Source organism: Molothrus ater, chromosome 2, assembly GCF_012460135.2.
Source record: "Molothrus ater isolate BHLD 08-10-18 breed brown headed cowbird chromosome 2, BPBGC_Mater_1.1, whole genome shotgun sequence".
NCBI lineage: Eukaryota > Metazoa > Chordata > Aves > Passeriformes > Icteridae > Molothrus > Molothrus ater.
In genome coordinates this window covers 76,987,447-77,004,508 of record NC_050479.2, presented here as the reverse complement: position 1 = coordinate 77,004,508, position 17,062 = coordinate 76,987,447, and the positions used below count along the sequence as shown (strand labels likewise).

Genomic DNA, 17,062 nt, shown 5'->3' with positions numbered 1-17,062 from the left:
CCACCTCTGTCTAAATTATATTTTAGAGTCTCTGCCTTTAAAGGATAAAGCACAAATTTATCTCATTGGGGTTTTTTTTGCAATAATTTAGTACAACTTCTTTAACACTTTAGGAAGAGCAATCACTTCATACCGTCTCACTCTTCTATTAACAGATATGTGGGACTAGTACATTAAGTTTCACCTATCTGCATCAGCAGGCAGCAAGGTCAGAACAGGTTACAAGGGGCTCTCAGATGGACAATACCAGCAGTGACCTCCAATAGAGCAGGACAAGAAGCACAGGCTTTACTAGCCCCCCACAGGTGCCTTTCCTCGGCCCCAAGATAAAATATTCCCCTCAGAGCCACTCTCAGCCTTCAGTGCTCATGGAGAGAGCATCAGTGTCTCACTGGCCTACAAACCTTGGCTACTCTTTCCAGAGGTGTGAGAAGAGGGCTTGTGTGAGAAGGCTTCTACACAAGATTGAGCCAAATGTTACTTCACCAAACTCTCAGCTTCCTCGGCTGACAGCTGGTGTTGCAGGATTTGGGGGCATTATCTGAAACGGCCTTTTCTGCTGTACCTTTTGTTCATAACAACAGTCAACATGAATTATTTACCTGTAAGCTCACTGTCTTTTCACTGACATCTTATTCCTCCAGGTGGCAATGATTACTTTGGCTCAGAAATTCACATGTAGGCCGTCATTTCTTTACCAGGGGTTTCTTGTAAAATTTCTGAGCAGTCTGTAGGACCAGCTGTGTCATACCGCGGTCTCACAATTTGCATATCTCTGTAGGAACTCACTCGCTGTCTGTTTGAATCTTCTTTATCCTGTCAGTTGCATCTGATCTGGGTCACCACAGAGCATTTTGGAGAATGCCCAGGACTCCCAGTCTGCCTGTCTAGTCATATTTAATCACAAACTAGTGATTTCTCGCTTCTTACCTGCTGCTGCAATCCAGATACACCATGACTGCCTGATGCAGCTGACAATTTGGATGTTGTTCAGAAAGCACTGTTTCAGATGCTGACAACTTCAAATTATTGTAGTCTCAGCACTTAGTGGAAATTCAGCTGTAGGCATTAATAACATAATTTTTACAATGCCAGGAATCCTCTTATGCATTGCAACCTATTTTGAGAGGTGTGATTTTCCCCCAAGTGATCTGCTCATCCTGTGAGTTTCTGTGAAATTTTATTCAAGCTCAAATTGATTAATAGAAGAGAGCACAAAAACTAAAACATGAGTAGATAGATTTGCCATTAGCCTTTTTGTTTCTCCTCAAATTCTTGCTAACAGCATTTTCCCAATGGTAAGCACTGGTATGACCAATTCCTGCTCCCCTCTCACTCTTAACTTTTTGGGTTTTTTTCTGTTTCCTACTCACTACTGCCAGGATCAGCACGGGATGGTGATGTGATTATAAAAACACATTTTTGGCTGTTTTTCTTTTGGCTGTACCAGTTCCCTCATTCTGCACATAGCAGTGCCTTCCTGGCAGCTGGAGGGAAGGCTTGCCAGAACACAAGAGTGGAAACGCATCTGACAGCAGGAATATTCTGTAATGCAGTGTAACTGACCATACTGATTTTAAAATCTATTTTAATTACTTCCCTATAAAAACTGAAGGGGAAAAAAGTCCACCCCTGCCACTACAGGTTAGTCCCACACAGTAAAACTGGCAAGAGAAGGGATTTTGTGGTAAAAAAGTAAATTAGTTTTAAATTTTCTTTCTTGATTTTCTCACTTATATTTCTTAATATGCTTCTTCTGCTTAACTCTTCCCAATTAATCTCATATACAGGAAAATAAATTTTTTTCTTCCCAAACTCTGTATTTATTCACTTTTTAGAACATTATTTTAAATTATTTGTCTATGTAAAATTTTGCGTTTATTTTGTCTCAGACAAAAAAGTGCTTAAAATTTTGAGAAATAATCTAAATTTTCTTCACCTTATTTTCATTTTGCATAGACAACTTAAAAATTTGCCTGTAAGCTTGCAGATTTATTTCAAATTTATGTTTACAAAACATAAACATTCTGATATCTTTGAATAAACAAGTGCAGAAATGCAGCATAAAATAAATCACGGATTTGATGGCGACTGAAAAATCTCAGAAACACTGTATAGAGCTCTGGCACAGCACTCATAAAGACTACTGAACACTAAAATTCAAAATCCTTCTCTTCTCACGTTCAACCCAAAGCTCTTCACTGGACAGATTAAAAAACAAGCAGACACCTGCTTTTTCCCAAGAAGAGTGTTTCATTTATAAGAAAAAAAAGGACTTGTTACTTTTGAAATCTGGCTAAATTTTCTAATTAAAATAAAGTGTGATTATGGAATGAAGTTTTTTTTTTTTTTCATACACATATATCAGAGTTATGTTAAAAAAAAAGGCCCAAAAATGTTACATTGAGTAAGAGGTTGTACATTCAGTTAAATGCTTCAAGTTTAAAAGTACTGATGGGATTTTAGAACAAGGGTTAAGATTTTATGGGGAGTGGCCCTTGCTAACAAGCAGAGAGGGAATTCTCTGTGATAAAGTAAGGAGTACATAGAGACAAATAGAAGCCAAAAAGTGATGAACAGTATTTCTCTCAATCATGCTTTTAGCTCTATTCCAGCTACATCAACCTATTACTTTGCTACTTTATTCTCAAAGGGGTGGGAATCTTGCCTGCACTGATGGCAAGTTCAACAGCTTGAAAAACGTGACTCCAAAGGCCACTTAGGCTACAAGGAGAAAATTTAGAGTAGAAATACCTCTACTAATGGAAAAAGGTTGTTCTGACCAATCAGTCATGCCACTGTGATTTGCAAGTGTGTAGTTTCAGAAGGAAACCTGTGGCACAAGTTTTTTAGCAAGACAGCCACAGAAAAAGGGTAGGGAACAGCGGTTCTGAAGAGGACAAGTCTGCAGCCATGCTTGAGCAGCTTTGTTTCAGTGTAAAAATGTGCATATCCTTTCCAGGACACTCAAATTCATGATGAGCTCAAATTCAACATGGAAATGTGAGACTATATATGTTTTGGGTCAAATAGTAAAATTTACAGAAAAACAAATAATGAAAATAAGTAAATATAAATAAGAACAGCTTAGTTCCTCTTTGAAACTGCATGATTTTATGGTACCACTGCCTGTCTTTTATTACTTTTTTGCTATACATTTAACTGTCTCATCTTCCAGAATCATATTAATGTAGTTTTTTCAAAGGAAGCAATTCATTCTCAGCATGCTTCCTTTGCATATTGAAGCACTAAAAATGAGAACAGCAACTATAAAATGCAATTAAATTATATTTTTAGGACAAGAGAGAACAAATAAACAGGGACTCCCAAAACCTGTTTGTTTCTGCAGATTTTTGTGGGACCCTTTATTATAACTTCAGAAAGAAGAAATTCAGCACAGCAGAGCACATGTAGAGGATTTCATGCATTGCCTTGACTGTAATAAGAGGAATAAGGAAGCAGAAGTTTTTTGTCTTGGGTTTGGGAGTGGGGCTGGGTCAATCTCTCTGTTTTCCTCTATCAAAAAGGAAGTGTGTGATACTTCTTCTAATGTTTCCAGCTTCTGACAGATGTCTGGTCTGGGACTCTGAAGCAGACTATTACCTGCTTAGGAATGATAGACACCTCGGTCACTTTCTTTATCATCCATGCACAGGATGTAAGCTAGAAGCAGTTAGTCACCTGTCGTGCCTTTTCATATCTTCTCATGTCTTTGATTGATGACCAGTCAAATGCCAGCTAGAATCCAAGATTTATTTTTAAACTCAATTCCACATGTTTAAGTACATTATCAATTATCTGTCATTTGAAGCAGCGACTTTGTTATGACAGATCTGGACTTCTGTTCATACCATGCAGAATTTTACATCCTTTTGGCTATGCCTTTTAGCTATTTATTCTTTATGATTTGGAAAAACAGCAGCAACAACAACAACAACAACAACAAAGCTAAACAAAAAAAATCCCTAACCAGCATTTGATATCCTTAAGTTAATTATTGTCATCTATCACCCTCTGTGTTATACAAAGTGTTATGGCTACAGTATGAAACCCAAAAGCTGGCTTTTAAGCATACATTTTTATTTCTGTATATCAGTTCTCAGTTTCTCACTGATTCATATAATGTTTTCCAAATTATAAGATCCTACAAATAGCTGATTGACTGCCACATTAAAGTTCTACTTCTCTGAAAAACATATTCTTTGTTTTTTGATGGATTATTTAATGAAAGTTAGGTACTAGTGATCACATATACAGCTATCAACTGTCTGCCTTTAAAAGAAGGCTGTTTTAGGATTGATTTACTGTGTAACTTATGCTCCTGATGGATGACGGAAATCTCATGGGTTTTGTGCTTAAATATGTTAAAAGCATTTTCTCCCTTGAAACATGAATTAAACTTAGGACACTTAAACAAAAATATATGCAAATACCTTACTAAATTCCTAATCACTCCTAGATAAATAAATACTGATTTCCTTGTAAACTGAGAAAAATACATGAAACACAGCCTATGGCAATTAACCTCCTTACCACAATTCAACTATCCTAAGTCTTGTGAATCATTAAATGTTCTATTGTGACTACCAAACATTTGTCTTAAATTCAGGAATAATGAACCCAATAATACATAGTACTACAATTTAATCCATTGGACTTTATTAAATCAGGCAGGTTTCTATTGTTGGTTATGTTACTGCTTACCACCTGATACCATTACAGCTCTTCCTTTAAAGTTTGGAGTTTGTTAATTTTGTTACCGTCTCTTTTGATCTGGGCCTTTTTTTTTTTTTAGTTTATTTTTTTTCTGAGAGTAATATAAGTCCTGTAAAGATCATTAATTTAAGCTTTTTAATTGATTAGGTCTTTGCACATCCCCTAGAGAACTTACCGCTTTATAATCTTTGAGTCTAACATGGCAATTTTTCCTTGCAGCCTACCCTCACTGGGTGGAGAAGCTCAATGATACCCAACTAGACAGTGGAGAGCAGCTCCGATGGGAATGCAAAGCCACTGGAAAGCCAAGGCCCACTTATCGCTGGCTGAAAAATGGAGTTCCTCTCTGGCCACAGGTACACTAGACAAGGAGTCACCTCTATGTTGGGTGCTTCTCTTTTCATTCAGATAAAGTCAGTTAAAGAAAGTATAGAAATGTTCTTCATAAATTACTATTTGGCTAACACAAAAAGTGTGATGACCATTACATTTTCAACTCAATCTGTTCTCTGAAAGTAACAGAATTTATCATGAAGATCATTGAAATGGTTTGTGTAAGACCCCTAGAATGTAAAGTGTTTTACTACAATCACCTGATATATTTTAGAATTAGACATAATTTTTTTTTTTTTTTAAAGACCACTGATGGCATGGTTTGTCTTTTATTTCACATTTTTCTGTTTCTCTCACTGCATCATCAAAGAATCGTCTCACATCATGTGGGTTCTTTTGCCTAATACCTTTTAATTTTATAGTCTCAAAGTTTTTGGAGTAATGAAAATCTTTGTAAATTTACTTAATCTATTTTCCCAGATTAAAATAAAGCTAGCTGCTTAATTCTGGGAGAAAATGTCTATATTTGCAAATGAACTAACAAAATGGATTTATGAATATAAAAGATGTAATGTCTTCCTTTCCAGCAAATGTCCCTTCTATCTATCTGGGAACATCAACCAATTATGCAAACAACCAGAAAAGAAACATATAAACAGTTTACTTTTGAAGCTGTGAGGAATTGAAAATAAGGCTACTCTATTCATTTCTGCCTTTTTATATGGAGCTATTAGTGCTGAAATTGAAGCAATTTAAATGTCTCTACTTTTTGGTTCTCTGATTTTCCAAACCATTAGTTTCTCCAGGCTCTGAAATTTCAAATTGAATTTTACTTTGAGATGGGTGAGGGCTTACAACAAAGTGAATTTTTTATCACAGTTTCCTCTGCATTCCCAAACAATTTATGCCTTATCAATTTTAACTTACAACAACTGTTATAATGAAACTTAGAGTTGTTTTATAGTAGTTCAAATTATTCATACTATAGCTTCATTACCTACTCACTTCCACAAACTGTTATTGATGTCCCTTCTCTTCTAGTTGTGGTAATTATTTTCTACTAGTTGGCCTTTCAAATTAGAAATTTGTACTAATGATGAAAGTAATTGGACCCTTTAGTTCTTACTTATGCATGCAATCTTTCATAGATCTCCTTTTATGAAAATAGCACCATTACTGAGACCAAAAAATTTGCTATGTTTTTGAAGATCATCAGACACATTACATCCACAAATTATTTCTTGCCTCTTTAAAGTTCCCTGGATGAACTGCTTTTAAAAATTATGTAAGGCTAACAGCAAACAAACAAACAAACAAACAAACAGAATAAAGGAAACTTTGAATATAGTGAATTTACCTGAAAATATTTACTGTCAAATATTTCTTGACTTTTTACTCTTGTAATTTCTTGTATAATAAGATAAAGGTAAGCCCAAGGAAGCTTGTTTTCTCTTGCTTCACCTTAAACTAATAACAGCAATTTTCCAGTTCCTTTTTGCTTTTATAGAATAATTTTAATGGTTTTTTAAATTCCATTACAGAGCAGGATTGAGATGATTAATGGTGTTCTGATGATCCATAGTGTGAATGTCTCAGATGCTGGAATGTATCAGTGCTTAGCAGAAAATAAGTATGGTACGATTTATGCCAGTGCTGAGCTGAAGGTTTTAGGTGAGTATTTGGAAAAGAATAAATTGTTCCTTTTTCCCCTTTTGCGAATTCATTCTTTTCTTAGATTGTTGTGACAAGAAACAGCTTCTGCCAGTCCAAACAGCAGAGAAGATAAAAGTGGTTTCTTTTTATTCTTGTTACTTATATGTGGGTGAGTCCTTTCTTGCCCCAGAGAGCATTGGGCCTTCTGTTAACCAAAAATTGTCATTCCACAGCATTTTGTGAATATTTCTCTCATAAAGCTATTACAGTTCAAATAAATGGAAAAATATTTTTCACTCCCTCAAACATATGTGCCGGAGACAAAATTTAGAGGAAGTAAATGTATTTTAATCTCTGTTAGAATTAACTTATTATTTCTACTTTGGCCATTATTCAAAGATAATTATGTAAGACCTTATTTTCAAAAAACTTCTTATGAAATCACCAAAACAAATTGAATAATATCAGTTACATACTTGGCTGAATATCCTCCAAAGAAAAGCAAATACGCTACATAGTGTTACCTGGAAATATGATAAAAATGTCATAATCCAAAAGCTGAAGCAAGCAGTTAATGAAGAAAAAACTGAAGAACTTTTGAACACTCTAATTTTCCTTAAACCAAACTGTAGCAACATGCGATGGAACAATAGTGCCCTTCCAGAGGATTAAGACAGACTTGTAAGATCATTTCTATCAGGGTATGATGTAGCAGGAAGAAAGTTGTCCACCAAAGTTGTTTAATGGCCCTATCAGAGATTAGACCTGCACATGAGAATCATTCCTTTAAACTCCCAGTCAAATGAGTAAAAAAGCTCTAATTGCAGAAATATACCGTGTTTCAGGTAACATTTGGCTCTTTTGGTAAATAACCTTTCTAGTACATTTCAGCTATTTCCTAGCTGGCCAACATTAGAATTTCACTGATAAGTTATAAAATCATTTCTTTATAGCCGTAAAGTTAAAAACCAAGGCCAGTGATTGTTTTCTTTTCATCACATTTTTTGGTCATTTGTGATTCAGTCAGTAAACCTACAGGTTACAGCATTCTTTGGCTTTGTTTTTTGTATGTGTTATAAAACAGGTATACCTAGTGTGTCAGGTACTTGCAGACTTTCTTTGATGTTCTATAATATCAGAAATAGACCCTGTATATTGGTGCAGTAAAATTAGTTTTTCATTTTCTCACTTGTAAGATTGTACCCATGTTAAATTTTAACCATAATATTGTATTAAAGAAACAGTTGTGTTTAATTTGCTGCCTTACCAAAGGGAAAAGAACAGAATAAATTGTGCATATAAATATCTCTGGTATGTGAGTTAACTAAAATAATGCTAGGAAAATCCTACATATTTGAGGCTACAAAGTGTAATGTCCCTGTGTATTTGAGATGTACCTGAGGTGAGGTATAGCTGAGGTAGAGACCTTTGACATTACAAAGGTAGTTCAAGGAAAACGCAATCAAACACTTGAGAACTAATGTAGTTTCTTGGTGTGAAATTGCAGTAATTAATGACATTTTTAATGCATTTATTATCTTAGCTTTTGTTTGTAAAATGGGAATCCTTAAAAAGTGAAATACTAAGAACAAGACATGGTTAAATGTCTTCTATTAAGAAGTTCTCATATTGAAATTCCCAGTATTCAGACAAATTTAAGTGAAAACAATCAAATTTCTCTAACACTAATATTCTTTGCAAGCATTAACTCTAGAGAGTACATTTTGGATTGGTGTGGAATTAAAACTTTGTTTTATTTTGAACTATTTACCTCTAACAAGTTCTTGATTAAAAAGAAAAGATGGGAAAAGTGTAGCTAAAACATTTGCATTTTTTAATTTCTAAAGTTGTTTGAATTCACGAGTAGTTTTACTCTAATCTGCTCATGTGAAAGATTTCTCATTAATCTGTAGCTGGATTAAGTTATAAATTTACCATGTAATCCTGCCTGCTGATTTCAAATGTTTTGTAAAATTTTGACTTTGACATAATAACTTCAAAGAGAGAAATTGAGATTCTATCCCCAAACCCAAATATATTTTTCTAATCTTCTATTAGAACACAATGAAACAGAAGGCTCTGATTGTTCTCTGTAGAGTTAACTTACTTCTTTTTAACAGCTTCAGCTCCCTCTTTCCCACTCAATCAAATGAGGAAAACAATAATTGTTACCAAAGGCCAAGAAGTTGTCATTGAGTGCAAGCCGGAAGCCTCTCCAAAGCCAACTATCACCTGGAAGAAAGGCGACAAAGTGTTAAGGGAGAATAAGAGGTCAGAAGCTTGTTCAGTAAACTAAAATTGTGTTTGCGTGTTGGATTCTGTGATATGATATGAAAATGCAGCAAGTGACAAGAACATGCTGAACGTTAGCCTGGGTATGGCATAATTATTTTGTCAAGCTGATTTGTTTGACAGTAGTGACTTTATAGTTTCCACAATATTGAAATGAAAAATCTTAACATTGTTCAGAGATGTAGAGAGATGAAAAGGTGTTGTTTGTGGAGTTTTGTCTCTATTTTCTGTTACTAATTTCAAAAACCTTTCAATTATTCTGTAGAGGTACTTCAAATCTAGTGTATGAAAGTATCAAAAGCATAAAGGTCAAACTATTCAGGAAGACATAAAATGTGCTTGTTCATTTGAAATAATTTTAATAAGGCAGATTTACAGCTTGATCACAATGGAAGTCTATGTAAGAATAGCTTTAAAATTATTCAGAGAAGGAAAATATAATTCCATTATAGGATTTAATTATACTGGTAGTTTCTGTACTCAGCGGTACATCTGTTTAACAGATTATGCTTGATTAAATAAGTTCTGTCCAGCTTTGTGTGGTAAAAGTAGTTTAAGCACTGCAGGTTAAATGCCAGATGTAATTGCACTTTACAAGATTACTTATCTGTACACTGGAATAGTTTTGCTACTCTGCACATGGTCTTTAAGCACAAAGAGCAATCTTTTCCTCTTTCTGGTAATGTGGTATGTGAATGAAGTAATTTAAAATGACTTGTGTAGTATAATCAGAAAGATTAAATCAAGCCCCCCCTTTTTTTGAATTTTTACAACACTGAGGGAAGCAGTAGAGTGCATCTGTCCTCATTAGCTGCCAAAGCTATTTTGTTCAAGTGTGCTGTATTTTCATCTCATGAAATTTGTTTTGTTCTGAGAAGGAAAAATGGGTAACTTCTTGTACCATATTGATTTTTTTTTGTTGAAGGGGAGAGAGCAAAACAGTATTGCATACAACATTTTACTAACAGGAGTTGTATCGTTTGTATTGACAATATGATAGATTTATATTACAAAGGAGCTGAAAATATCAAATATTGTGACACTGATGTCTCTATGCTCTACCTACACAGTTGATACTTTTCACTACATGACCTTTTCCTCCCATCTCCACAAAACTCACTATGGTTTCTCTGATCACCACGTGTAAATCACATTTTAATCAAAGACCAGTAAAGCATTTTAGTAAGTACTTTATGTCTGTCCAAACATAGCCTAACTCTGAAGTTAAAATGTTACGACAATAGATCTGAAGTTTCCTTTTTTGGTACTTGTAGATTTTGATACTTGCTTGTTTAAACAGAGGCTGGAACAAAAAATGATGAAACATGGAAAATTAAATGCTGGTTGAACTGTATCAGATATTTGAAAAAAGAGGGTTGCATTCAACTTAATTTTTAGTCAGCTGTTCAAGGATTATCATGTGTTATTTACATGAGCCTCCCTGCATCTACTGTTTTTAGAGGGGTGGGCATGAGAGGAATATCAGTTTCAAGGGAATTTAGGTCTGTCTCTATACAGTATACTTTAAACAAAAATAATAGAGTCTCTTTAAGAGAAGGTGAGGAAGCCTACTGTGATTTGTGAAAGGAAGTGTAAATAAATGAAGATAATATGTGTGTTTCCATGCTTTGGAGGCTCTGAGAAGGAAGGAACGCTGTTAAACATTTAAAAAAGGAATAAACTAACATTGTAAACATATCAGTACACTTTAAAAATGGGCTTTCTTCATAGTCTGTTGATAAAAATCCTAGGGAAAAAAAACTAATTAGGTACTGTCATCTGATGAGTTCTCATTGACTACTAAGTCCTTAGAGAAAACAAAATAATAATCAATTTTAAAAATAGCAAAAAATAGCAACATTCTGGTTAAGTAATAAGGAAGGACAAGAACAGAACAGCATAATATATTTTCTTCTTTTCTGTCACATTTTTTTTCTCTTCTAAAGTGTGGCTATCAAGTGTACATTGTGTTTAAGTTTTGTGAAGTCTGTGAGCCCAGCAAAGGAATCTGATCCTTTTGGCAAGATCAATAAAAAAGAGACCTTCCTCTCCACAGCAAAGAAAAAATTTCACTTGAACAGTGGGGATGCTCTTATCTATTCCATGTCTTCCAAACTCTGTTGCTCCTTAGGTATTTTTTATACAACAAAAGCTGGTTGACAGAAATACGTCTAGTGACATTTCCTTAGATAACTGAAGAGAAGGCTGATTGTTCCTGTGCGACTCATGGCTGGCTACAGTCCTCACTGCAGTCAGACCTTGACTTCAGCTTCTGGAATTTAGTGCAGTCTGAAAGCCTCAGATTCATTGGAAAGCCATACACTTGGGAACATAACTGTGGAATGCCTTCATTAACTTCATTTCTTGGTCTCTTTTACCTTCAAACAAATTATCCAGGTCAAGCCCTTCGAATTCATAGTATAGCTATGATAGGCTTGATCCCCAGAAATCATTTTGAGCAGCCAGGTAATTTGATTTCTTTAGGAAAGAGTATGCATATTGTAACAGGGTTTTTCAATTGAGTTCCAAATGAGTGGCAAATCTATGAGATAGATCTAAAAGAATTAGGATATTCAGTTATGTCAGTTATTATACATCAGTCATTTGCTGATGAAAGCACGGTTCCAAGTTTTACAATCTCAAAATATATTAAAATATGATGAAATTATTCCTATAAAAAGATAGTTATTTAATAAGGTTTCCAAAGTGTTTACAATTCATTCTATTAACCAGAGATAAAGATCTAGAACTGATAAAAAGAAATTAAATAAAATATATTATATTGGAGATCTTTTATGCAGAAGACTAGAACTTCCAAAGATCAAGGCATAGTCTTTGAAGCTTACTGGTACAAGACATTTAATGATCAGCATTTGAACAGAGTTCAAGTCTCTTTCATATATTGTTATCTCAGTGAGTCATTAATATATTCAAACAAAGATAATTTCATCTGCAATTTCACCTAACAGTTTAAGGAAGGGAGTTGTTATACTTCTATTTTGGAATTAAAATACAGCTGAGCACAATACCAATATCAGTGGTCTGGATATAGAACATATTTAAGCTGCATATTTTCATTCATCATCTCACAATATTTAAAATTCATAGCTATCTTTCCTAACAACTTGTCTCAGTACTTGATTCTCATAGGCTGGTAGATGGTTGTGTCTCATTTATGGCAGGCTATGATAAGGTATGCTCTGGTTATTGACTTGAACAATATTTTCATCCACAAAAATTTGTAAAGAACTTCGGAATCTTTTTGTTCATAAGTAGTTTTAGTTTGATAGGAAAGTGGATTATATTAGGACCAAAGTCTGAAAAAAAAGTTCTTGCTTTTATTTTTAGTAAACAGTTTGATTGGAACTTTGCTTTAGAACCTAAATAGGAGGAATTAGACCCTTGGGCAAGAGTTCAGTGACCAAAATATATTTTTGTGAAGTTTCTAAAATATTTCAATCAGATACTTCCTAAAGTGGAATCAAACCATCACTTACTACTTTAGCGTCAGCTTCTAAGCAAGACCAAGACCCAGCCCTTCCAGACCACAAAGCCATCCAGAAGCCTGTTCATAATTAAACATTTTTTAACTTACATATCAAACTAAAAAAAAGAAACAAAAGTGATGTTTTGTAGACGTAAATGTTATCATGTACACTAGAATGGACCAGAATTCGGCGTCAGTTGCACCAATATAAATCATGAGTTCTAGTAACAGAGTTAACGATTAAATTCAGAGCAAACATTTTAAAATTTTTTTTTAAGTTCCTATGTTCAAGCATCAGGTGTTTTATAATGATTTACAACTGCATAAATTTTTGTGAGCCATTACTACCTGAGCTATAATCACATTTTCTTCATTTTCTTAAAGAAAATTTCTTTTATTTTCCAGATTGCCTTGTAGTGGTGATTACAGTTGATGTTTAAACAGATACACCTGAGGAGTCAAAAGTGTTGAAGTCTTATAAGTCCTCGTTTATCTGTTTTTTATGCTTTCTCATATAACTAAAATATTCTCCTAATTAAACTTATATTAAATTTTTAGTCTAGATCATTATTTCCATTACATATCCATTAATTTTAGTCAAAATGAAATAATTTGAAAGCACTCTAGGAGTGAAAATGTTGTCCTTAGTCCCTATTTTTGCCTTCTTTATTGAGACTACCAAGTAATAAGAATATTAATAATCATTTTAAAAAACACAGTTTAACCAACAAATCAGTAACTGAGGAAGAAAGCACAGTTTAACCAACAAATCAGTAACTGAGGGAGCAGGACTTTCCTAGTCCCAATTCTGTGCTGCTTTATTTTGCCTTTTTTCTTCTCCTTTTGAAGTTTCTCAAATTATAATTCTTTGTTTGTTTTACACCGTAATTTGTGTGCAGATAAATATTTAATCTAAGAAACAAAAAAGAAAATACGGGGATGACCTAATACCTATGTATTCATTGGTAATGTAGTTCTGTGTTTATGGATTTTTGTGCTTCCCATATGGCACAGTGGCGCAGTCTAAGCTTTCTCCTTCACCTTGCAGAACGAGCTGTGCAGAAAAGCATTAACAGTCTCTGAAGGTCAGACTCACCACAGATCACCAAGAGCAGCATAGTGCCAGTCTCTCTGTGGCCACTGTGTAATTGCTCATATTGATCCACCTGTGTCCCAGATTAATTCTTGCTGAAGACCTAAATACACTAAGTCTTTCTGTGGGGAAAATAAATGGTAGCAAAACTCCACCTGCCATTTCAAATCAGTCACTTTTCTATGGTGCAATTAGCTTCCTTTTTTCCACTTCTGTTTGAAGGAGTTCTTACATAAGATGAGAAAACTTGGTATGTTAAGCAGCAGAGGGAATTTCAGATATTTTGAAAGTAATAGACTGGGTTTTGCCAGGACAAAACTTCAACATCTCTATTATTGAAATACACAATCACAATGGTAATTTCATTGATTGCAAGTGGGAAAAAACTCTTTCCTTTTTTTCTGAATGATAAAAAAAAAAATTACAGAGCAGCACTGAGTGGCATGGAGCTCTGGATAGCACCTGGGCCACTCCCAGGGTCAGAGCAGTGTCAGCTAGAGCAGATTGCTTAAGGTCATGTCTAGTCAGGTTTTGAGTAACTCCAAGGAGGAAAACACTGCAGCCTATCTGGGAAATTTGCTCCTACTAGAGTTAAGCACCCCTACAGTAAAACAAAACAAAACAAAACACCAAAAAAAATTCAAACACAAACAAAGAAAACCATTTTAATATTTAAACAGCATTGATGTTTACATGGAATTGCACGTGTTTTAGTTTGTGCCCATTGTCTCAGTCCTGTCACAGGGCACCACTGAGAAGCATCTAACTTTATCTGCTTGCATCATCCCTTCAGAGTGTGTGCATCAGTTGATCAGTGCCTTTAACAGCTGGGAGGCTTTGATCTGTAAAAAATATGGCCATATAATGAGTTTCTATCAATGTTCCATGACACCTGAAATTCTCCATTCAGATCTGTGCCAAACCTGCCTGGCCACCAAAACTCATAAAATGGAGATGTCACTTCCCCATACAAAACCTTCCCAGAGTGTATTGCCGTGTTGCAAAGTTACTCTCTGCTTGCCATATTCTTCATTTACTGTGTGCCTGCCCTGAGGTAGTTGGGATGGATTTGCAGCAATGGTGAAGCCTGTAGAGGCTATAAATTGAACAACAAAGTACTAGATATTATATAATAATAAGTGCTCTGACAGTTGTTCCCTTACTACAAATAAAATTCCTGGATACAGAAGATAGGGAGATATGGATATTTGTGAAGTTACTGGACATTAAAAACATGGACAATTTTTTATGAGAAAACTTATTTTTCTGTGGGTAAATTGCAAGCCATACATTGACCTGTGAAGAACAGGAGAACACTAAACAGTGCTCATTAGGTGAGAAGTATTGTCTATAGGTACTAAATTTAGAATAAAGACACTGGAGAGGACAAAGTGTTCAAGCTGCATGTAACAATACATGAGGGAGTGAATTGAGGCTGCTAAAGTTCTGCCTTGAACTAAGCTTGCTTTATTTTGCTTTCTTTCAGTAATGTTTCCCTAACATTCAGCAGCTGTAAAAGAAGTCAGAGAAAAGAAAAAGAAAGTGATCTTTTACAGGGACATTAAATTCCAAATGTGAATATTATACAAAGACACAGGGAAATCTGATGCTATTGCTTTTTACCTACCTTCAAGTCAATACTGAAATCTTTGAACTGTAGAAATATCTGTGCTGTATGCCTAGATATTTCATCTGTCCCACTTTGCTATGTAATTAGCAGAAACACATAGAGCACTTAAATCTAAAAATATCATCGTTCAAAACCTTAGAAATAGACACGTTTTTACAGTCTTCTGGTCTCTCAAACTCCTTCCTTTTCAGTTTTGACAGGTTCTTATTACAGTTTTTCTCTTCATTCTACTGTATTTAAGGATCTTTCAGTGTTTCCATTTGAAGTTCCTATTTTAATAGCTTTTAAGCTTAATTATGATGAAAAAATCAAAAAAGGAAAATATGGGTGTTTCAGAGCAGCAGCAAGAAAAAGATTGAGTTTGTAGGCAAAATCTGTATTCAGTTTTGTAAAGTGCTTTGGTTTGTACATGTTCTGTTATGCTTTTGAATATGAACACGCAGCTCAGATATGTATTATATGTTTTCTTCATAATCATGGTGGTAGCTTTCCAAAAGTATTTCAGTTATATATAACTGTGGGTGGTATAATTTGTTTGAATTGAAAATATGGACTGTGAAGGCAAAGTAGGTGAATATATAAAACGGATGGAAAATTATTCTGAATCACATTTTCTGGTTTGTCTGTTGGTCCCTGAATTGCACCAGGCTCAACTTGTTCTTTGCACAAGCTTTCTTGCATTTGTGCTATCAGCCACACAGACAGCAGAGGAGTTCAGCCTTCTACTATTCCAGTTTTTCATAAGAACACCCTTTATTTCCTCATAGTAATGAAATATCTCTAGGGTTAACACAACAACAGGGGAAATTTGTTAAGCAGTTTGAAGACTTTACTCTGTGCCCCCAGTTAAATATCCAAAGAAAATTACTATTTGCAAGTTTTAATTAGTTAAACAAGTAACATTTCCCACAGAAATCAAAAAAATTATCTTTTTGTATCTGAGTAAAGTATTCGCTATGAGATTCCACATGACTTCTCTGAACTGTCTTTCTTTCCAGGAATAAGAGTCAAGACAATATGTTTTATTATTTGTCCTTAGTATAGTACTATCTACAGTACTTCATATACAGCTGTGTAGGCACTCGCTGACTCTTTTTAGGGAAATAAGTCTACATTTTAGAAATACATTCTCTTCTTCACACATTGGCTTGATGTTTGAAGAAGTGTTCCACCACATCTTACCAATTTTCAATTCAAGCAGGATTTATTTGTGTGAAAATAGCTACACAGCTCCCTACAATAACCCCACTGCCACCCAGCTGCTTTGGCAGCTTACAAAATTACTCTTTCATATCCATCAGGCAGTTTTGCACCTCTTCAGGAGCCTACAGACTAGACACTAATATTTGAGGAGGTGAGTCCCACTCTGTAGGATCTTGCTTTTTAGTATTTCCATGAAACTGCATTTCCCTTTTTTTTGACTCAGTTACTGAACTGTAACTATCCCCTATACAGTCCATAGCCCTAATTAAAAGTAAAACCTCAGAAGATCAGCCATTTTAAGTTGCTGAGAATGCAAGATATTTGATCTGCTGTCTCTGTCTTGAATATCTGCTGATAACTAATTATCATTTGAGCAAAAAGTTAATGAATTTTGATTTTAACTATGATTCATTTCTCTGCTGTTGTTATAAATGACTGCCTGTTTGTTCATCACACAGGTAAAATATGACAAATCTTAGTGGCCTAAAGGTTTTTCTTTGCTTAAGACTCTTCAAACTCTGACTTTCAGCATCATTTGCCCTTAAAAGAAACCTCATCTAAAAATCTTGGGAATATAAACACTTAAATTCATGCTACCACTCATCCACAGATTCCCAAGGGGAAATTTAATGATCGAAAAGTAGCGAAGAAAGAA

At 34.7% G+C, this 17,062-nt stretch overlaps 1 protein-coding gene across 3 annotated transcripts in view; it reads left to right on the top strand.

Moving 5' to 3' along the window:
* Positions 1-17,062, top strand: part of CNTN5 (contactin 5) — a 606,644-nt gene that overhangs the window by 478,983 nt on the left and 110,599 nt on the right. For all 3 annotated transcript variants that reach the window (XM_036405727.2, XM_036405801.2, XM_036405641.2), the window contains 3 exons: positions 4,936-5,072; positions 6,591-6,720; positions 8,823-8,973. In XM_036405727.2, coding sequence (XP_036261620.1) covers positions 4,936-5,072; positions 6,591-6,720; positions 8,823-8,973 — 418 coding nt within the window. The remainder of the gene's footprint in view (positions 1-4,935; positions 5,073-6,590; positions 6,721-8,822; positions 8,974-17,062) is intronic.